At 38.7% G+C, this 24,492-nt stretch overlaps 1 protein-coding gene across 1 annotated transcript in view; it reads left to right on the forward strand.

The window, feature by feature from the left end:
* The window catches only part of LOC136872277 (uncharacterized), a 259,648-nt gene that overhangs the window by 84,853 nt on the left and 150,303 nt on the right, over nt 1-24,492 (forward strand). The window contains exons 4-5 of the mRNA XM_067146098.2: nt 23,995-24,109; nt 24,203-24,361. Of these exons, the coding sequence (XP_067002199.2) occupies nt 23,995-24,109; nt 24,203-24,361 (274 nt within the window). The remainder of the gene's footprint in view (nt 1-23,994; nt 24,110-24,202; nt 24,362-24,492) is intronic.

A 24,492-nucleotide genomic window follows, 5' to 3' on the forward strand; every position in this document is an offset into this window, starting at 1 on the left:
GTGTGTTTCTCATTTGTACTGGTCTGCGGGAACGACATATTTGCGCAGTTTGCGCAGTTACGGAGTGAACATGGTATAATCTCAACGACTTACCGGCTTTGCAGTGGACTTTCTGTAAAAGAAAGTGTTTGTTTGGAACTTGTCACCCGAGTATGCAGCTTCAGTTGATGAAGAATTTTGCTATTTGCTTGCCTCTGGAGATGTAACACTTTCTGTCCAGCCAGCAATTGGAAAGAATTCAAGACGTCGACGAAGAAGTGTAAATAAGGTTAGGGATGCTCGTCTTAAGAAGGTTGCATCCCTATGTAGAGAAATAGTCGTCGTACTTTTCTCTACCAGATTAGAATTCACGGTAACAGTGGAGTGCGAAGGGGCTCTTACCTGGAGGTATGTTAAAAGTATAATGATGTTCTATGTTTATGGAAGATTTTAATGATGTGTAATTTGCCTTTGTAAGACGGCAAACGAGTACATCTCGTGAAGAGATGATTTTGTTGGGTGGTAGGCCTATTGTGTATATTAGTTCTATGTAAACGGCCAGCACTAAGTGGGTTGCATTAGTGTTGATTTTGTTGGTGTTTGTCACATATTAGTTATTATTCGATGTTCTATGTTTATTGAAGATTTGATGTGTAATTTGCCTTTGTTAGACGGCAAACGAGTAAATCTCGGGAAGAGATGATTTTGTTGGATAGTATTGTGTATATTAGTTCTATGTAAACGGCCAGCACTAAGTGGGTTGCATTAGTGTTGATTTTGTTGGTGTTTGTCACATATTAGTTATTATTCGATGTTCTATGTTTATTGAAGATTTTAATGATGTGTAATTTGCCTTTGTAAGACGGCAAACGAGTAAATCTCGTGAAGAGATGATTTTGTTGGGTGGTATTGTGTATATTAGTTCTATGTAAACGGCCAGCACTAAGTGGGTTGCATTAGTGTTGATTTTGTTGGTGTTTGTCACATATTAGTTATTATTCGATGTTCTATGTTTATTGAAGATTTTAATGATGTGTAATTTGCCTTTGTAAGACGGCAAACGAGTAAATCTCGTGAAGAGATGATTTTGTTGGGTGGTAGGCCTATTGTGTATATTAGTTCTATGTAAACGGCCAGCACTAAGTGGGTTGCATTAGTGTTGATTTTGTTGGTGTTTGTCACATATTAGTTATTATTCGATGTTCTATGTTTATTGAAGATTTTAATGATGTGTAATTTGCCTTTGTAAGACGGCAAACGAGTAAATCTCGTGAAGAGATGATTTTGTTGGGTGGTAGGCCTATTGTGTATATTAGTTCTATGTAAACGGCCAGCACTAAGTGGGTTGCATTAGTGTTGATTTTGTTGGTGTTTGTCACATATTAGTTATTATTCGATGTTCTATGTTTATTGAAGATTTTAATGATGTGTAATTTGCCTTTGTAAGACGGCAAACGAGTAAATCTCGTGAAGAGATGATTTTGTTGGGTGGTAGGCCTATTGTGTATATTAGCTCTATGTAAACAGCAAGCACTAAGTGGGTTGTATAAGTGTTTATTTTTTGGTGTTTGTCACATATTAGTTCTTATTCTGGGAGTAAAGTCATAGAATCAAACTTTAAGTGAGTCTTTTGTCAGTGGAGTAAGGCTGAACCTGGCATGTTACCCAAATTTAATTTCAGGGGTTATATAGCAAACAGGTAAGGTTACAAAGCAAGTCTGGAGCCTCGTCAGCCTGATGACCGTCGCCTTGAGAGAGAGAGTGGCTCGTTGCTCTACACAATTAAATATTCCTGCAATTGTTTTGCAGGTGGCGCCCATTATCCTTGTTATTTTCACTTAGTTGAGTCAACGTTTATCTGTTCAGTATTTCAATAGCTTGCAGTAGTTACAACTTCCATACATTGCTTCCAACATCTAACTTAGCTATTTTCTCCTTCAGGTTCAAATTGAAGTGGGAATTCATCTCTAAATACATCACGATCTTACATGATCAAAGTAAACTTCCCTGGAACCACCTAATATCTAAAGGAACAAATGCCATTCACATAGACAGCATACAACTGTAAAAATGAACTTATCCCGGATGCACACAGACTGAATTATGTAACGAACAGCCGGAATTTTAAGAGCTTTATATCACACCAATTGTATCATAATTTTATCGTATTTCATGTATCACCACATTAATTGTATGTTATTTTATAATGTGTTAAAATGTGTTTTAGATGTTTTAGGAATATATATCTTGTTTTAATTTGTACTCAAGGCTGATGATGGCACATAGATGCTGAAACTAGTACCATTTGACTATTTGACATGTGATTAAATCACAATAAAACGTCATTGTATTGAATAGGTGGACCTTGAAAGAATTTAGTTTTGTTGTAATCCCACTTCAATACGGAACCAATGAAATTCATAACTATAAGTGATTAATGTTGGTCGTAGTTGTTTGTACGTTGCCTTTGTGGACGGCAATTAGGAGGGGGTCTCTTTAAGTGATGATTATTGTGGTATTCTTTATATTTTGTTTATTATTTTGGGAGTAAAGTCCTCGTATGAAACTTGCAGTGAATCTTTTATCAGTAGAGTATGGATGAACCTGGTTTGTTACCCAAATCTAATTTCAGGGGTAAACAGGTAAGTTTATAGAGTAAGTCTGGATCTTCGTCAGCCTGATGACCATCGCCTTGGGAGAGGGAGTTACTCATTGCTCTACATAGTTATATATTCCTGTAATTGTGTTACAGGTGGCGCCTATTGCCTTGGTATTTACACTTATTTCACTCACCGTTAATTGATATATACGTTTATTATCAATTGGTAGTCGTCAAATTGTTACAAGGGTGGGAAGGAAGTTCGAGCAAGCACACTTAAGCCTCCATGTAAGTGTAGAATGAAAATGCGCCAAGAAATTTACTGAAGAGGAATGGAAAAAATATTTGATACCTTTTGGAAGGAGTCTAGTTCTTGGGACCTGAAACGTCAGATAATAGGACCTTAGTGAAGGAAGTTCAAAAAAATGGACAAAGAACTTGTAAAGAAATGGTAGTTCTACAGAGAGAAAAAAGATGACAAAACTCTACACCCTGGAAAATAAAAACATGTAATAATTCCTGTGTGTAAAATTACAGTTTTGAATACGCTATGTGTCATTGACAAGTTTTCACAGTTTCTGTGTACAAAAAATATGAACAGGTAGTTACATGTGATCGAAGAGGAAAATCTACGACAACCAATAAAATACAAGAGACAGTGATACAAAGTGTAAAATCTCATATTTTGAAATACCCACAATATGAGAGCCATTATTCCAGACAAAGGACAGAAAGGAATTACCTTAGGCCTCATCTTAATATTTCAATTATGTACAGAGCATACATCAAAGAATGCAAGGAAAATAACATCCCTGAAGAAAATGTAGCTGAAGAATGGTTATATAGAAAGATTTTAAACAAAAATTTCAAATCTCTTTCCAGTTCCATAACAAAGACATTTGCGACGATTGTGATTGGTTTCAAAAACAGTTGAAAGATGCTGAAAATGTGGAGGAGAAGCAGAAATTTGTAAAAGAATTGGAAAATCACCATGTAGAAGCTGATGGTAGGTATGGCTTTAAGAAGTAAGATAAAGAGGAATTAAAAGTAGATGCAAGGAAGAGAACCATCACAATGGACCTTCAGAAATGTCTTCCTACACCCTGTCTATCAAACTGTTAATAATTTTATTTGCCCAAGCTCTGGACACTTAATTTGACAGCCCATGACACTGTTTCAAATGATGGTTACTGTATGTTGTGGGATGAAACAGTTGCAGGGAGAGGAGGTAATGAAGTAGTGTTGTTTACTGATGTGGATGTAGTGTCATTTGTCAGATTAAACTTAGGCGTTAATAGTGTGGTCCAATAATTGTGCTGGTCAGAACAGAAATATATAAATTTCTCTCATGCACAACTGGCTCTGACACAGTTCCCACAATTTCAAGAGATCAACCATAAATTTCCTCTGAAAGGCCACGCACACATGGAAGTGGACAGCACTCAATCAACCATTGATAAGAAAAAGCCGAAACTCACCAACTTGGAGATTGCTGTACCACGTGATTGGGCTCAGTTCATAAGAACATGCCAAGTAAAGAAGCTACTAGTGTTCCATGAAGTGCATTGTAGTGATTTAAAAAATTTCACATCTTTAACTGAAAAATCTGGATTCTCTTTCACAAATCACAAGAAATCTGCTGCTGGTGAAATGTTTCTAATCTCAAAAGTTTTGTGTCTTAAAGTTTCAGCTGACAAACCTGGAATTATTGCCTACAAGAGATCCTTCAACGACACCTGTTCTCAAGAAATTCATCTCAGAAGAAATGCTCTCCTGTTACCAAAGGAAATTCCGACCATACAAAGCGGATCCAAACCCATTAGTTCAGCAAAATACATGGACCTGCATACGTTAGCTCAGTGGATTCTACGGCAGTACAGTGCATTTTACAGTGATCTCCCTCATGGAGAAGAAGAAGACGAATATCCTACCGATGAGTGATACTTCTAAAGACATACATTGAAATTTTCTGAAGTACATTTCATCTGGGAAAAAGTAATTTACAATAATTACCTTACACATAACTTCATCATCATCATCGTCGTCGTCGTTGACCAACTCCAGTTTCCCAGGTGTGGTATATGATCCCCTTCCATTTTGTTCGGTCCATGAACCATTCCTCGTTCACAATCCACTCCCAATCCTGTCCTCTCTCCTCTACGTCCTTCTTCACTAAGTCTGTCCATTTTTCTCTAGGTCTGCTCACTGGTCTTTTTCTCCTTATTTCTCTTTCATACTCCTTTCTTGCAGACCTATTGGCACTTCTTCTTTTCACATGACCAAACCATTTCAGTCTTGCCTTTTGGATCTTCTGGAGTAAGGAGTCTTCTAGTCCTAAGTCTTCTCTGACTTTTTCATTCCTGATTTTATCTTTCCTGGTCTTCTGGATCATTGTGCCTAGGAACTTCATTTCTGCTGCTTGGAGTTTCGAGTTGTTGTCTCTTGTTAAGGTAGCGCTTTCCAGGCTGTATGCGAGGATAGGGGTGTAGTATGATTTATAGAGTGTCATCTTGGTTCTGAGTGGTACTTGTTTATCCCATAGTAGCTGTCTTACTTGGAGGTAAAAAAGTATTGCTTTGCTGATTCGACTGTTTACTTCATACAGTATTCAGCTAAGTTATCCTTAGACATTATACTACCCAAGTACTTAAATTCTGACACTGTCCAGCTTAGTGCCATTTAGCATGATTTCTGGCTGATTGTCACCTTTCTTTACCTTCAACACCACCATTTTAGCCTTGCTGATGTTTAATCCATAACTCTCAAACTCCTGACTCCACCCCTGCAGTCTCTCTTCCACATCTTTCTCTTGAGTTACCGCAACTTATTACATCATCTGCAAATGCAAATGCTTTTAAGTCTAGTTTCCCCTTTTCTTTTAGCGCCTTTAATATGGTATACATTACAATGATAAATAATAGGGGTAACAAAGCACTACCTTGTTGTACTCCCCTGTTTGTCTCAAACCAGTCTGACAGTCCAGAACCGACTTGTACACAGCTTCTGGTTTTCACGTAAAGCTCCTTAACTTTTGAAATTAGACTGTCTCGAACTTTCAGCTTTCTCAGGCACTCCCAAATAAGCTCCCTTGGTATGCTGTCATAGGCCTTTTCGATGTCAAGGAACAGAAAATATAAAGGCTTCTCTTTTTCCCAATGTTTTTCCATTAACATCCTGACAACAAATATAAGATCTGTTGTTGATCTTCCAGGCCTAAAGCCTTATTGTTCCTCTTCTAAAAGTGGTTATACAATTTCTCGTAATCTATCCTCTATAATTTTTTCCAGAATTTTTAGTCAATGAGAGAGTAGAGTGGTGCCACGGTAGATGGTACATTTCCGTCTGCTGCCTTCCTTGAATATAGGTACAATTATACCTTCCAGTCTCCTGGGATGGTATTTTGCTGCCATACTACATCTAGGAGTCTATGTAGCCATTGGATTGCTGGGGTTCCTCCTGCTCTCAACATGTCCACACTTAACTCATCTATTCCTGCAGCTTTCCCTTTCTTCATACTTTTAAGACTCTGCTCTATCTCCAGCCATGTGATTGCTGGGATCTTCACTTTTTCCAGATTCTTCTCTGTTTTGAATTACATTTGATGCCTCTCCATTCAGGAGCTTGTCAAAGAGGGTGCTGAATTCTCTCCTGATTCCATCTTCCTCTTGTACTACTGATCCATTGTCCTGCTCTATTACCATGACGTCTTCTAGTTTATTTTGCTTGTTTTTAATTACTCTTAAAAATTAAATAATTGAAGTTCAACCAATTCAATACATAAAATAAAGAAATGTAGTAATTGCATTCTTATTTAAATGGGACCGGTTTCGACCTTAGTCCAGGTCATCATCAGCCGTAAAAACAAGTAGGCGAGATCACACAATGTTTATGAATATTGGAGAAATGGGTCAGATTCACACTCTGTCAGGCACAAAGTCACAACACTATCAAATAATATATGAAGATTATAAATAAACTTGAAGTCGCAGACGAATAGATTTGTAGAAGCAAACCGCCAGTTCTCGGTGATCAGCGCGGCACATTCAAGGTCATGTGCTGCGGTCTCGAACGCCAAAGTAGAGTGGAGAATGTCTTGAAGGTCCAATATTTGTCTCAGTTGCGGGAAGTTAAGTACGTATATGAAAAATATACAACGCAAATCAGTATAATTGAATGAGAACTTGTGCTCTTGCTAAGTTCTTGGAAAACAGTTGATTTGAAAAAACAATTGTAAAGAGAAAAAATGTAGTAAAAAGCGCAATATCGGAAAACAAATGAAAACTTATATGCACAGTGCGCTATTTTTTTAAATTGAAAAAATTATTAGGACATGATTGAAGTAGTCGAAATTGGCGCAAGACAAGAGTTAAAATTTGAAAGAGGAGAACCGAAATGAAGGTCGATTGGTTTTTTTTTTTTAATGGAGAAGGTAGAATAAATTAACAGAGGAAGAGTGATAGTGAAAAAAGAGAAAAAATAAAAGAGATTGAAGTTAGATGGTATTGAGGAAGGATAAGATAGGGAAAATGAAGGAGGGGTAGTTTAGGGTGGGTTAGGAGGGTGGGTTATTGGAGGTAGAAAATGTGGGTGGGAACTTTGTAAGGCATGGAAAATAGAATTGGGGTTTTGGAATTTGGAATTTTTGAGAAGAAGAATTAGGAAGTCAAAAAGGATATTGGGTTTTTCAGAAATGTCGTTTAAATTGAAATTAGGGTTGAAGTACTGGTCAAGGTGGATAAAGCAATTTTCAGTAATGTTTAAGAGGGGGCCTTTGTTAATGATTTTAAGTATATTCATGTCATTGTTAATACTAGTGAAACTATGCTTGGAGTCTTGTATGTGCTGTCCTATGGCAGAGAATCTGTTGTATTTAATGGCGTTGACATGTTCAGAGTACCTGATATTGAAGTTGCGGCCAGTTTGTCCGACGTAGGAGGAATTGCAGTTGTTGCATTTGAATCTGTATACACCAGATTTAGAAAAAGCATTAGGCTTATTTAGAGATTTAGAGTTGTGTAAGATATCAAGATTTCTATTATTAGTTCTAAAAGAAATTTTCATGTTATGTTTTTTAAAAATATTAGTTATTTTATAAGCATCCTGAGTGAAAGTGAAGGTGGAAAAAGCAGTTGGTTTTATTGTGTCTTTAGATAAAGTGGTTTTTGGACGGTGTTTGAATTTGTTGATGATGCGGTTAATGACATTTCTGAAAAACCCAATATCCTTTTTGACTTCCTAATTCTTCTTCTCAAAATTCCAAATTCCAAAACCCCAATTCTATTTTCCATGCCTTACAAAGTTCCCACCCACATTTTCTACCTCCAATAACCCACCCTCCTAACCCACCCTAAACTACCCCTCCTTCATTTTCCCTATCTTATCCTTCCTCAATACCATCTAACTTCAATCTCTTTTATTTTTTCTCTTTTTTCACTATCACTCTTCCTCTGTTAATTTATTCTACCTTCTCTATTAAAAAAAAAAAAAAAAATCGACCTTCATTTCGGTTCTCCTCTTTCAAATTTTAACTCTTGTCTTGCGCCAATTTCGACTACTTTAATCATGTCCTAATAATTTTTTCAATTTAAAAAAATAGCGCACTTTGCATATAAGTTTTCATTTGTTTTCCGATATTGCGCTTTTTACTACATTTTTTTCTCTTTACAATTGTTTTTTCAAATCAACTGTTTTCCAAGAACTTAGCAAGAGCACAAGTTCTCATTCAATTATACTGATTTGCGTTGTATATTTTTCATATACGTACTTAACTTCCCGCAACCGAGACAAATATTGGACCTTCAAGACATTCTCCACTCTACTTTGGCGTTCGAGACCGCAGCACATGACCTTGAATGTGCCGCGCTGATCACCGAGAACTGGCGGTTTGCTTCTACAAATCTATTCGTCTGCGACTTCAAGTTTATTTATAATCTTCATATATTATTTGATAGTGTTGTGACTTTGTGCCTGACAGAGTGTGAATCTGACCCATTTCTCCAATATTCATAAACATTGTGTGATCTCGCCTACTTGTTTTTACGGCTGATGATGACCTGGACTAAGGTCGAAACTGGTCCCATTTAAATAAGAATGTAATTACTACATTTCTTTATTTTATGTATTGAATTGGTTGAACTTCAATTATTTAATTTTTAATGTTAATAATTTCAATACGGAACAATGAAATTTTTATCTTTAATTACTCTGTAAAGAAGTTTCCTCTGCTCTCCTCTTCCAACTTTTCCACAAACTCATTCCATTTTTTCTCTTTCTCTTCCCTAACTAATCTCTTAGCTGTAAGTTTTTTTGCCCTGTAGAGTTCCTGTAGTTTAGTCATTTCTTGGGTACCTGGATCTTGTACATCTCTTTGCTTTTCTTTGTCTAGCATCTTTGTTGCCCAATTTCTCTCTTTTATAGCCAATCTGATTCTCTCATTCCACGAAGGTGTGTCTTTTTCTTTCATGGTCGATCCTGTTACTCCACATAGGTCTTTAGCGTCACCCTTCAAAGTATCTTTAAAAAATTTCCATTCTTTTTCTACTGTATTCATTTCCCCTTTTGGTAAGTGTCTCTGTATCCTTATTTTATATTCTTCCTTCAGTTTGGCTTCTTCTAATTTCCAAGCCTTCACCTTACGTTTCCTTTTTCTTTTCTTCGGGGTTGTGTTAGCCACATGAATTAGGTCTGCAATCAATAATGTATGATCACTGTCCATACTCTCACTGGGGATAGCTTTGACGTCAGTTACATATTTCCCTCCTCCTTTGTTAGTGATAACTGATAATATAGTCGATGAGAGACTTATGTTTCTGGATTTGAGAGTAGTGACGTTGATGCTCGTTGAGTGTCTTTGAAGCGAAGGCTATAGGACATTCTTGTCCATGACGATCCGTCTGGGAGAGAACGGCGCCGAGTCCATAATCAGACGCGTCCATGGCGAGAGTGAGGAGCTTACCGGGCTGAAAATGAGTCAGCTTGACAGCGTTGACAAGGGCCTTGTTGATAGTCTACCAGGCATGTTGACATTGCTGAAACCAATGAAATTTAGCACCTTTCTTGCGTAAGGCGTTCAGAGGAGCTGCTACTGAAGCGAAGCGTGGAATGAACTTGCTATAATAGTTCACTTCGCCTATGAATGATTGAAGCTGCTTAATGTTCTGCAGTGCGGGCATGTTGACAATGGCAGAGACGTTCCGTTTGCTAGGTCGAATGCCAGTTTTATCAAGGATATGACCTAGGTAGTGAACTTGAGGTTGAAAGAACGTACATTTAGCGAGATTCGCTCGGAGGCCATTTTCCTTCAATTTGGTGAGGAGTAGGCGCAGATTATGCAGGTGCTCTTGATGATCTTTGCCAGTGACAAGAATGTCATCAATGTAGTTAGCACGACCGGGAATAGAGGCAGTAAGCTGTGCTAAATAGCGCTGGAAAATTGCAGCGGAGGAAGAGACACCGAAAGGTAGACGCTGGAGCTGGGGAAGTCCAAGGGGGGTATTCAGCGTGAGACACTGCTTGGATTCTTCGTCTAAAAGTAGCTGCAGATAGACTTCTTTGAGATCCACTTTAGAGAAGAACTGTCCACAGGCTAAACGGCGAAATAAGTCCTCAGGACAGGGAATTGGAAAAACGTCGGTTTCGACTTGAGCGTTGATAGTGGAGCGAAAATCACCACAAATGCGAATTTTGCCATTAGGTTTCTTAACTATGACGAGTGGAGTAGCCCATTTACTGGAATTGACGGGAACTACAATACCGTCTGCTATCCATCTCTGTAACTCTTGAGTAACTTGGTCCTGAACTGCAAGTGGGACTGGACGTGCTTTGAAAAAGCGAGGCTTGGCTCCTTATTTCAGCTGGATATGAGCTGTGTACTCTTTGGCTGTGCCTAATGTAGAGTCGAAGACTTCTGGAAATTGTTCTAGGAGATCGGTGACATCAGAGGTAGGCTGTAAGGCTGAGACTACATTGACGTCATGAATGTGAAAACCAAATAAATTGAATAGATCCATGCCTAGAATATTAGAGGCAGTGTAGTTATTGACTACGAGCAAGGCAACGCCCTTATGAATATCCTTATAGCTGGCAGGAATAATGATTTGGCCCTTAATGACAATTTCCTTCTTGTTAAACGTAACAAGTTGAACGTCAGCAGGAGAGAAAGACGGCGATCCCAAGTTGTGGTACGTAGCAAGGTTGATGATTGAGACAGGTGATCCAGTATCTAATTGAAAATTAGTAGTGTGATCGGGGAAAGAGATCGGAATAATGATCTTGCTAGAATTTCTAGTAGGAAGAATAAGATTAATCTGATCCATTTCCATGTCTTGTCGTGTCTTCGTATTAGGTTTCTTTGCCGGTAGAGTACTGGCAGGGCGGGACGTACTTTTACAGACAGTCTTGATGTGTCCTACTTTGTGACATCGATCACATGTGGCTTTGAAGAAACGGCAGTCACGACGTTCGTGATGCTTAAAACATCCTCTGCAGGAAGGCAGGAGCTGAGGAGTGTTGTGAGAATTGTGCTTCTTCGTAGAAGAGCGAGAATAAACCTGTCGAGCACGCTTGGAAGGGAGCGAGCTGACTTTGCGGTTCGAAGGAGCAGAAGGCGTCCTGGCCGTATGAGATACGTAAGAGACTTCATGTTTCGTAGCTATTTCAGCTACAGTCTTGGTAGTCATATCATAGACTGTGGCAATACGCTGTATTTCTTCCAAAGAAGGGTTACTACCCTTTACAGCGTCGAAACGGACCTTGTCGTGGGGAGTATGTAGAATAACCATATCCCTAATGAGTGAGTCTGTGTAAGGCGTGTTACAACCATCCTTGGAACAGGTAAATTTACAACTCTTGGCGAGACCTCGTAATTCCACAATCCATTCAGTGTGAGTCTGTTGCGGTTTCATCCTGCATTGAAAAAACTTGTAGCGAGCTGCTACGATATGAGGATCTTTAGCATAATGCTCAGTGATATGAGTAAGGAGCTGTGTAAAGGGAACTTCTGATATCTGCTCTTCTGGGCTTAATTTCTGGAGTAGTTCGCAGGTAGGATTTCCTACGGAACTGAGATAAAGAGCTCGTTGGCGCTTGTCGTCCGTGATGGAGTGGCAGATGAAGTGTTGTTGAAGTCTGGCTAAGAACACTGCCCATTCTTCTTTTTCCGGGTCGAACGTAGAAAATTGAGGAATGGTGGTGGGCTGTGTAGATGCAGAAAGGGCTTGGATTGCTGTAAGCAGTGTTGTCTGCTGTTGCTGCATGAATTGTTGCTGTTGTTGTTGCAAAGCCTGCAGTATAACTGCTAACTGTTCTGTAGTAGCCATGATGAAAGATGAGATAGGGAGCACAACTTGCGAGACAGCGTGAAAGTAGACCAGCTGGGAGCTTGACCTTCAATGGCTCGCCTGTGAGTGAGAGAGAAAGAGAGCTTGGCGCAGCGAGAATGCACTGTAGGGACAGGTGGTCGTGTATGAGGCGTGAATGATAGCCTGCTGTCCGTAGTTCAAACGGGGCGAACACTGGGAAGAATTGTACTGCACAAATGCGAAATGCTGGTGTAGCGAACTTGTTTCCCGTTGCGAGACTGGTGATATGGCGAAACCACGAATAAAGTGTTCCTCGTTGTCAATTTTGTTGAATTGGCGGGACCTGAACGTAACTTTTCCTCGTTGCTAATTTTGTTAAATTGTTGGGGCCTACCATGAAGTTTTCCTCGTCACCAATTTTCTTAAATTGGCGAGACCTGCGATGAAGTTTTCCTCGTCGCCAATTTTGTTGTGTTGTATACAAGGAACTTGGTATACAGTGACACAACATAAAGTTTATTGTTTCAATGATTTGATACAATATATATAAGAAATAAAACTGAATTCTTCTTGAAACTTGTTTGAATGCACGCAGTTAATGTTGAAATTAAATCTTAAATTGAATGTCTGTTGCATATGTACAATTATACAATATGAGAGTTCTATATACACTTAGTTCTATCTTGAGGAGATAGTCTGTTTCACTAATAAATTGTCCTGATAGTCGAAAACTATCTTCTGTGAAATTACAAGCGTAACTTGTAGAGCGAGGCAGAGTGCTGGTACTAGGTTTATGCTTGCAAGGAACTTGAATTAATTTATTCAGATAGCAGAATGCTAAGGTGGACGTCGGAGCACTGGTGAGGACTAAAGGGAGTAGCAGAATGCTATACTCGGGGCTTAACGTGGCTACGGGGATCAGGATAATGAGGCAATGTTCAGAGGTGAAATCTCTTGGCCAGCAATTTGTCCACCTGTTCAAAACATGTTTTTAAGAGGAATGCCTCCGTGTTTGACTTGCGGTGTGATCTGGTCGTCGAGCATTGGGGTAGTCCTGGAGAGGCTCGGAACGAAGCTCCTTATATATCGCTGGCTGACGTCATCGGTGAGCGTGCCAGGCTCAGTAAAGACACCTCGTAGCTGCTAGAAACTTCGGTGCTGTGGCGGGTTGCGGAGCTTGTAGGCGCAGAGCTTGCGATGCAGAGGACACACACAACACGTATACCTGCACTACCATGTAATTTGTGGACTCCAGCTGCATAGATAATTTAATGATCCTATCATTCTTATAGGATACTTCAGTAATGGCATCCATGTCTTTTGTTATCAGGAAAGCTATAATTTGTAGTCATCTCTGAGAATCTTGCTACCTGCCTTACTCCCATTTTGTTTCACTCATTCCTAATATGGATAGATTTTTCCTCTTCATCATATCAATAAGTTCTTCAGTTTTTCCAGTCAGGGTCAAAACTTTTTTTTTGCTAGTTGCTTTACGTCGCAACGACACAGATAGGTCTTATGGCGGCGACGGGATAGGAAAGGCCTAGGGGATGGAAGGAAGTGGCTGTGGCCTTAATTAAGGTACAGCCCCAGCATTTGCCTGGTGTGAAAATGGGAAACCACAGAAAACCATCTTCAGGGTAGCCGACAGTGGGATTCAAACCCACTATCCTCCGGATGCAAGCTCACAGCCGCATGCCCCTGACTGCACCGCCAACTCGCCCGGTGGTCAAAATATTCATAGTTCCAATTCTTACATTGTTCTTTGGACATATCTGTCTTCCATGTTGGCCGTCATACTTTCCAGATCTGCTTGAAGACTGTCAATTTCTGTATTATTTTTTTATCTCCATCCGAGGCTCGTATGATTGTTAAAAGCAATTCAAAGACGCTACCACTGGCTTGCCAGGCCTGCCATGGATCTTCGCATCGATACTTTGTTATGCACTAGATGGTTGGTGCCCGACATATATTTCCGCATGTCAGTTAAGTCTGTAGTTTACCCGTCAATACTTGGGAGGCTGATTGCAGTGGTTGCCCACTGGGTGATGGGGTCGCCATATCCCTACGCCAATACACATAACTTCATTGACAGAAATAATGTGTAAAAAAAAAGTGAAAATTTTCTTAATGTGATACTTATTATAAGGTTTTGTGTGTGCTATATTATGTTTTTCTTGTTCATTTAGCTACAGAACAGATATAAATTGATATTAAAAAACAGTTATTATAATGGGCCGATGACCTTCGATGTTAGGCCCCTTTAAACAACAAGCAGCAAACAGCAAAAACAGTTATTTACATATTAACTTACTCTTACAGCATCCAGAAGTTTAATAAGGAATTAAGAAGAAAAAAAGACGTATGTCCTCTTTCATGGTTTTCCCTAGAAAATTTAGATTCGAATTCATGAATATGAATTTATTTCACATCTGCATAAATATATGACATGCAGAATAAATATACAGTATATACAACTTTTACAATTCTACTACATTTGTATAGCGAGCAATTGGCATAAATGTACAACCACTTACTGTTATTAACTTATACTGTAAAATTAACAAAATATACATAAGCCCTTTTGCTTCTCAGGTATGGAAATTACATTTTGTAAAAAGTAACGATTACAAATAAAAGTTACCAAGAATGTAGTCATTACAATTTGATTACTTTTACTCAATTACTTCTCAACTCTGCTTGATGTCTCTTAATTTTACTGTATCATTGTTATTCTGGTGAATAAGTTCTAAACGTTCAGGAGTTGTCCATGGTCAAAGTGGTCGTGCTCTTTTAATATTTTTCTGCTTATTATTTTGATTTGTAACCTATATATTACCTTTTGTTACATTCTCAACAATTTTATTCTGTATAGTATCACAAATGTTGCGTTCTGTAATCGTTGATGCAATTATGGACATATACTCATTCAGTTTCTTAATACAGTATTAGTTTTCTTAGATGCTATGAGGTTTCTGGTTACATTAGCCTTGGGTCATATCTCGTAAGTGACAAACCAACATGTTATGGTCACTAAAATCATGGAAGGTATTATATAAATTACATTCACAAAGTTTATTTATATATACTTGGTCTACGAGAGATGAACTGGTATTGGTGATTTTTTAATTAATTATTTATTTATTTAAAGCCTCTATGAACCAAGGCTCATGCAAAAAAGCAGTACAACTTATGTAAAAGCACAGGCAACAAACAAATTTATGAACAAAATACAATATAATATGAAGTGAAATATTTATTGTATTAAATACAAAATAACTATTAAAATCATTCTTTACAAGTATTATTTACAAAGATAATCCCAAAAATAAGGTCTCCTATTTTTTTTATAAATACAGAACTCTGTTCGCGTGGCTGTTGGTCACAATATTGTGAAGAGTGTTTCCCGCTCTCCCATATAAACATGAGCACGCCGCACTGAGGCACTCAGTCTTGGCTTGGCAGCCGTTGAGAATGGAGCTCATGTTGGATGTTACTACCAAGTGCGAAGTGCGCGCAGTTATCCAGTTTTTGAACGCAAAAGGTACTGAACCAATTGAAATCCGCCAATTGACAGAAGTGTATGGTGAGTCGTGCATGGATGTCAAAAATGTTCATAAGTGGTGTAGAGAGTTTGCAGCCGGTCAGATTGAAATTCACAACGTTCAAAGGAGTGGGAGACCGTCAAGATAGTCATGAAGGTTGAGCAAATCATGCGTGAAGATCGCTGGATCACCCTGGATGATCTCTGCCTTTTGGTTCCTAAGGTTTCCCGAAGTGCCGCTCACAGAATTTTAACAGAAAAGTTGAAATACCGGAAGGTGTGCGCAAGATAGTTGCCACGCATGCTGACTGAAGACCACATGCAGCAACGAGTTGATTCTTTCTGCGCATTTCTTCAACGCTTTGCAGCCGAACAGGACAACTTTTTGGACTCAATTTTCACGGGTTATGAAACCTGGCCGTTCCACTTTATACCTGAGACCAAGCAACAATCACGCCACTGGCGGCATCCCTCTTCCCCAAAGCCACAGAAATTCAGGCAAACACAGTCTGCCAGTAAAGTAATGACAACTGTGTTTTGGGATCGAAAAGGGGTATTGTTGGTCGACTTTATGCTCGCTGGGACCACAATTAACGCTGACAGGTACTGTTAGACCCTGAACAAACTCAGACGGGCAATTCAGAACCTGAGAAGAGGAATGTTGAGCAAAGGCGTAAACATTCTCCATGACAATACTCGTCAGCATGTCGCCCGACAAACCGTTGTTCTCCTCTAACAGTTTCAGTGGAACATCATCACCCACCCAGCCACCCTATAGTCCCGACTTGGCACCCAGTGACCATCACTTGTTCCATAAGTTGAAAGAATATTTGGCTGGAAAGCGATTCAGCATCGACGACGAGGTGAAAGATGAGGTTCGCAACTTCCTGAACAGCATGGCGGCAAGCTGGTATGGCATGGCATAGAAAAACTGGCACAGCGTCTACAAAAATTCATCGACCGAAATGGTGATTATGTACAAAAATAGCTAAATGTTCAAGCTGTAAAATGATGTAAACCATTGTAGAAATATTTATTTATAAAAGAAACAGGAGACCTTATTTTTGGGATTACCCTTGTATAACAATATGATTGCACTACAAATACCATTAAGTGGGTACCAATATACTTTTAATGAATAAAAAGCACACTCAGTGACACATTTTCTTTCTCAGCAGCAGAAAGGAAAACTGAAATGAAATTTGATGAGGAAAATAAACAATTCTTTCCCAACATGGCCATATATGTAATTGTCATGTAGTGCATGTTATTACAGAAAATCAGGTATTCAAAATGGCAGCTGTATAATGTAGGTTACACACATATGCCATTTTCCTTTTAACACTTATGAATATCAATATTTTTCAATGTTTCTTTTTAAAATCCACTTATCACTGTTGTATCTACAAGCCTTAGTAGAATAAGTGAATTATTTGGAGTATTAATATTTTCTATCAAGTTGGTTTTATTGCAAGTTATGAATCTCATTCTGTATTGACGGTTATCACTTTACAAAAGAAAAATATTTATAAAATCCTCCTATCAATACAAGTCAAGTCATCTGTTAGATGAAGCAAAGTCTATACATGTTTCAGCCTAATCTCAAGGCCATCTTCAGTAGTAAAACAATGATTACATAATATACAAACAAATTAAAAATCGTAATGTTGTGAAGTGACAGTGATCATGATTAGTGAGTTAAAAACACATTGAGGTACAAAGTCCTCTCGTCTAATAGATCTTGCTGACTATTAAATAAAAACACTATGCTGAGGAGTGTAGTGAGACTGTCAATACTACGAATAAAACGTGTATAACATGTGTAATGAGAAAAAAGGAATATATGAGTGGATGAAGAACAAGTTAAAATGATATACGAAAAGAAAACTCATATGACTTACTTGTAACTAAAAGTTGTCGTCTCGAATGGTGATGACCTTGTCCGTCTCAAGTCACATTGACAACTAAGCCTGTGTGTGGCTTACTGTGTATCTGTGTCGATGTGGTTGGGAGGGGTAATGGAGGGGGAAGGGCAGGGAGGGAGGGACGTTGTGATTCGCGGAAGGAGGGTGTTGATGGAAGGGCGGGTCTTGTTCTAGAATGTCGGTAGTGAAACTCTCTTTTATTTGTATTAATGAACTGTTCGCAGATGAGCGGGACAAAGGTTTCCAATAAAATATTTTTCTTTTCGTTGATTTCATTTAAGTTATAGACGGGATTGTTATATTGGTCGATATCTATATATAAATACGTACATACATACATACATTATCATTATAGACTGTTATGCCTTTCAGCGTTCAGTCTGCAAGCCTCTGTGAATTTACTAAACGTCGCCACAATCCTCGATTTGCAACTAGTGTTGTGGCCACATTTACTTCTATACCTCTTATCTTTAAATCGTTAGAAACCGAGTCTAACCATCGTCGTCTTGGTCTACCTCTACTTCTCTTACCCTCCATAGCAGAGTCCATTATTCTCCTAGGTAACCTATCCTCCTCCATTCGCCTCACATGACCCCACCACCGAAGCCGGTTTATGCGTACAGCTTCATCCATCGAGTTCATTCCTAAATTAGCCTTTATTTCTTCATTCCGAGTGCCCTCCTGCCATTGTTCCCACCTGTTTGTACCAGCAATCATTCTTGCTACTTTCATGTCTGTTACTTCTAACTTATGAATAAGATATCCTGAGTCCACCCAGCTTTCGCTCCCGTAAAGCAAAGTTGGTCTGAAAACAGACCGATGTAAAGATAGTTTCGTCTGGGAGCTGACTTCCTTCTTACAGAATACAGTCGATCGCAGCTGCGAGCTCACTGCATTAGCTTTACGGCACCTTGATTCAATCTCACTTACTATATTACCATCCTGGGAGAACACACAACCTAAATACTTGAAATTATCGACCTGTTCTAGCTTTGTATCACCAATCTGACATTCAATTCTGTTGAATTTCTTACCTACTGACATCAATTTAGTCTTCGAGAGGCTAATTTTCATACCATACTCATTGCACCTATTTTCAAGTTCCACGATATTAGACTGTAGGCTTTCGGCACAATCTGCCATTAAGACCAAGTCGTCAGCATAGGCCAGACTGCTTACCACATTTCCACCTAATTGAATCCCTCCCTGCCATTTTATACCTTTCAGCAGATGATCCATGTAAACTACAAACAGCAAAGGTGAAAGATTACAGCCTTGTCTAACCCCTGTAAGTACCCTGAACCAAGAACTCATTCTGCCATCAATTCTCACTGAAGCCCAATTGTCAACATAAATGCCTTTGATTGCTTTTAATAATCTGCCTTTAATTCCATAGTCCCCCAGTATGGCGAACATCTTTTCCCTCGGTACCCTGTCATATGCTTTCTCTAGATCTACGAAACATAAACACAACTGCCTATTCCTCTCGTAGCATTTTTCAATTACCTGGCGCATACTGAAAATCTGATCCTGACAGCCTCTCTGTGGTCTGAAACCACACTGATTTTCATCCAACTTCCTTTCAACGACTGATGGCACCCTCCCTTCCAAGATGCCAGTGAATACTTTGCCTGGTATACTAATCAGTGAGATACCTCGATAGTTGTTGCAATCCTTCCTGTTCCCTTGCTTATAGATAGGGGCAATTACTGCTTTTGCCCAATCTGAAGGTACCTTACCAACACTCCACGCTAATTTTACTACTCTATGAAGCCATTTCATCCCTGCCTTCCCACTATACTTCACCATTTCAGGTCTAATTTCATCTATTCCTGCTGCTTTATGACAATGGAGTTTATTTACCATCCTTTCCACTTCCAGAAGCATAATTTCACCAACATCATTTTCCTCCTCCCCTTGAGCTTCGCTGTTCACAACACCACCAGGATGATTTCCTTTTACATTGAGAAGATGTTCAAAATATTCCCTCCACCTCTCCAGTGATTCCCTGGGATCTATTATGAGTTCACCTGAATTACTCAAAACACTGTTCATTTCCTTTTTCCCTCCCTTCCTAAGATTCTTTATTACTGTCCAGAAAGGTTTCCCTACTGCTTGACCTAGCCTTTCCAGGTTGTTACCAAAATCTTCCCATGACTTCTTTTTGGATTCAACAATTATTTGTTTCGCTCTGTTTCTTTCATCTACATACAACTCCCTATCTGCCTCGGCCCTTGTTTGGAGCCATTTCTTATAAGCCTTCTTTTTACGTTTACAAGCTGCTCTCACTTCATCATTCCACCAAGATGTTCGCCTTTTCCCGTCTTTACACACAGTTGTTCCAAGGCATTCCCTGGCTGTTTCTACTACAGCATCCCTATATGCCACCCATTCACTTTCTATATCCTGAACCTGCTTAATGTCTACTGTTCGAAACTTCTCACTAATCATATCCATGTACTTCCGTCTAATTTCCTCGTCCTGTAGATTTTCTACCCTTATTCGTTTGCAGACAGATTTCACTTTCTCTACCTTAGGCCTAGAGATACTTAGTTCACTACAGATCAGATAGTGGTCTCTATCATCGAAAAATCCCCGGAAAACTCGTACATTCCTAACAGATTTCCTGAATTCGAAGTCTGTTAAGATATAGTCTATTATGGATCTGGTACCCCTAGCCTCCCACGTGTAGCGGTGAATAGCCTTATGCTTGAAGAATGTATTTGTAACAGCTAAACCCATACTAGCACAGAAGTCCAGCAAACGCTTCCCATTCCCATTAGCTTCCATATCTTCCCCACATTTACCAATCACCCTTTCATATCCTTCAGTTCTATTCCCAACTCTCGCATTGAAATCGCCCATTAGCACTATTCTATCCTTGCTGTTTACCCTGACTACGATGTCACTCAATGCTTCATAAAACTTGTCAACTTCATCCTCATCTGCACCCTCACATGGTGAATACACGGACACAATTCTAGTCCTAATTCCTCCAACTGACAAATCTACCCACATCATTCGCTTATTTACGTGCCTAACAGAAACTATGTTCCGTGCAATGGTATTCCTGATAAAGAGCCCTACCCCAGACTCTGCCCTTCCCTTTCTAACACCCGTCAAGTACACTTTATAATCTCCTATCTCTTCCTCGTTATCTCCCCTTACCCGAATATCACTTACTCCTAGCACATCCAGATGCATCCTCTTTGCTGACTCAGCCAGTTCTACTTTCTTTCTTCCATAAGCCCCATTAATATTGATAGCTCCCCATCGAATTCCATTTCGTTCGCCAAGTTGTTTCCAAGGAGTCCCTCGCCTGTCAAATGGGAGTGGGACTCCGTTACTCCCATAGGTCCGAGGCTTGCTTAAAATGTTCTGAGCTCGGTCGATTCATGAAGCAGGGTGCTGCCCTACTTGCACATAGTCCAAGTGGGGATCTCTCCTCTAACGGGTTATGGACCACCGGTGGATTGTATAGTCCTAGCCGCCTGAGCACAAGGAGGACCACGACTCAGAATATGTCCGAGATGCCCACTCCCATTCCATAGCAACTGGTATCCCGACTCTCAGGACCACTTACTAGGCCACTCAGCCGTTGCCCATGGTTCACGATCTATATATATATTCTCTAGTATATTAAGTAAGGGACCTTTCTGTTCGTAATGCAGGATCTTTAAACCTTGATCATTTGTTGTGTATTTATGATTTTTCTCTCTATAATGTTCTCTCATGGCTGAGTAGCGATTATACTTTAGGGCATTAAGATGTTCGGAGTATCTTACATTGAAACTGCTGCCTGTTTGCCCAATATACGTTGAAAGACATGATTGGCATTTTAATTTGTATATTCCAGAGTTAGAAAATTTTTTGCTGTTGACAGTATGAGAATTAAAAAACATTTTTGTATTGGTGTGAACGGTCTTGAAAGCTACTTTTAACTTGTGCTTTTTAAAGATGTTTGAAATAGGGTATATATTATTATTATTAAAGGTAAATGTGGTGAACTTCTTTTTATGGGAAGATTGTTTTTCTAAGGTGGTCTTGGGTTTATTTCTAAATTTATTGAGAATTTTATTCACGAAAGCTTTACTGAAACCATTACCTTCGGTTATTGCATAAATGGTGTTGATTTCCTTTCAAAATTCTTATGGGATAAAGGAACATTAAGAGCTCTGAAAATCATACTATTGTAAGCTGTCTTCTTCTGTGTCCCTGGGTGTAGAGAAGTTTGGTGGATTGTGTTTATTGTGTGAGTAAATATTAAAAGAAATGGTTTTATTCTGATTGCGAGTAATAGTTAAATCGAGATAATTAAGGGAATTGTTCTCGGATTCTATCGTAAACTTTATGTGTGGATTCAGGTTATTAAGTAATTCAAGAACAGTGTTGCTGTCAGTAATGTGAGAAGTATTCAGTCAGCAGTATGTAAAGATTGTTGGTTACAAGGATAATGTCGAGATAGAGGAAGAGACTAAGGCCAAAGAAGTAATAAAATTTACATATGATAACAATGACATTTACAATAAGATACAAAAGTTGAAAACTAGAAAAGCGGCTGGAATTGATCAGATTTCTGGGGATATACTAAAGACAATGGGTTGGAATGTAGTACCATATCTGAAGTACTTATTTGATTATTGTTTGGTCGAAGGAGCTATACCAGATGAATGGAGAGTTGCTATAGTAGCCCCTGTGTATAAAGGAAAGGGTGATAGACATAAAGCTGAAAATTACAGGCCAGTAAGTTTGACATGCATTGTATGTAAGCTTTGGGAAGGCATTCTTTCTGATTATATTAGACATGTTTGTGAAATTAATAACTGGTTCGATAGAAGGCAATTCGGTTTTAGGAAAGGTTATTCCACTGAAGCTCAACTTGTAGGATTCCAGCAAGATATAGCAGATATCTTGGATTCTGGAGGTCAAATGGACTGTATCGCGATTGACATGTCTAAAGCATTTGATAGGGTGGATCATGGGAGACTACTGGCAAAAATGAGTGCAATTGGACTAGACAAAAGAGTGACTGAATGGGTTGCTATATTTCTAGAAAATAGATCTCAGAGAGTTAGAGTAGGTGAAGCTTTGTCTGACCCTGTAATAGTTGAGAGGGGAGTTCCTCAGGGCAGTGTTATCGGACCTTTATGTTTTCTTATATATATGAATGATATGAGTAAAGGAGTGGAATCGGAGGTAAGGCTTTTTGCGGATGATGTTATTCTCTATAGAGTGATAAATAAGTTACAAGATTGTGAGCAACTGCAACGTGACCTCGAAAATGTTGTGAGATGGACAGCAGGCAATGGTATGTTGATAAACGGGGCTAAAAGTCAGGTTGTGAGTTTCACAAATAGGAAAAGTCCTCTCAGTTTTAATTACTGCGTTGATGGGGTGAAAGTTCCTTTTGGGGATCATTGTAAGTATCTAGGTGTTAATATAAGGAAAGATCTTCACTGGGGTAATCACATAAATGGGATTGTAAATAAAGGGTACCGATCTCTACACATGGTTATGAGGGTGTTTAGGGGTTGTAGTAAGGATGTAAAGGAGAGTGCATATAAGTCTCTGGTAAGACCCCAACTAGAGTATGGTTCCAGTGTATGGGACCCTCACCAGGATTACCTGATTCAAGAACTGGAAAAAATCCAAAGAAAAGCAGCTCGATTTGTTCTGGGTGATTTCCGACAAAAGAGTAGCGTTACAAAAATGTTGCAATGTTTGGGTTGGGAAGAATTGAGAGAAAGAAGAAGAGCTGCTCGACTAAGTGGTATGTTCCGAGCTGTCAGCGGAGAGATGGCGTGGAATGACATTAGTAGACGAATAGGTTTGAATGGCGTTTATAAAAGTAGGAAAGATCACAATATGAAGATAAAGTTGGAATTCAAGAGGACAAACTGGGGCAAATATTCATTTATAGGAAGGGGAGTTAGGGATTGGAATAACTTACCAAGGGAGATGTTCAATAAATTTCCAATTTCTTTGAAATCATTTCGGAAAATGCTAGGAAAGCAACAGATAGGGAATCTGCCACCTGGGCGACTGCCCTAAATGCAGATCAGTATTGATTGATCAGTATTGATTGATCCAGGATAATAAAAGTATCATCCACATACCTTCATCTAACAGATGACTTGACTTGTATTGATAGGAGGATTTTATAAATATTTTCTTTTGTAAAGTTGGTTTTAAACACAAAAATAATTTCCACCAAAAGTTATCTTTTTAAATCAGCTAAACTTTAAAAGACAGAGCTTCAGTTCTACTACGAGTTCTTCTCTACACACAGCAGAAGAGTACAAAATTTCAACTATCTTGAAAGATCTGGAACCCTTTATCCTTCAAGTGTAGTAGTATAATTCATTGGTTTGTAGATGTTTTCTAACACACTTTGTTCAAATTAAGATAATGCTGTTTGTTGGACACTTTTTCCACCTTTATGATTTAGGTTAAACTTGGAAATTAGTTTTATTTATTTAAGGTATATTTGTTGTAGCTTATATAATGTTTTATAGAATCATCTATAATTGGGTAAATATACCTACCTATCTATCTATCTATCACCATTCTTTCATGTCAATTTCATGTTAATCTCTTTTCAAATATCACAACCTTATGTAAACAAATTTAATATTCTTTGCCCTACAGCATCCAAATAATCAGATTAGGATACATATCCTAGATATTATTCTGCATCTAGCTAATCACTGTCAAGAAGTGAGGTTCTTTTTGGAGAAGCAGAAATTTGACTTGAATCTTGCAGGTATATTTTTATATAATATATGGAATTGCTCATTAATTTACTTCTTCATACATTCCTACTTGTATTCATGAATTCTGTGATATCTTTTCACAGGGAAACTGGAGCGATATGTTCACAGCTATGGGTCTGACCTATGTCCTACCAGAGCATTGCTCAAGATTGAAATGATAATTATTGTCAAAATACTCTCAACGTTATTTGAAGATAAAGTAGATCTACAAAATTGGCCAGGAAAGGAACAGACAGTTACAGGTAATTATCATATTGAACAGCTCGGTTAACATTCTGTGAAATTTTTCTGTCAGTACTGCATTTATGTAAGTAGGTCTCGATAGCGGGAAGTACTTCTCCAGCATGGCTTTTTGTGGAAAATGCTTTACCAG

Source organism: Anabrus simplex, chromosome 4 (genome assembly GCF_040414725.1).
Source record: "Anabrus simplex isolate iqAnaSimp1 chromosome 4, ASM4041472v1, whole genome shotgun sequence".
In the NCBI taxonomy this organism is placed as follows: Eukaryota; Metazoa; Arthropoda; class Insecta; order Orthoptera; family Tettigoniidae; genus Anabrus; species Anabrus simplex.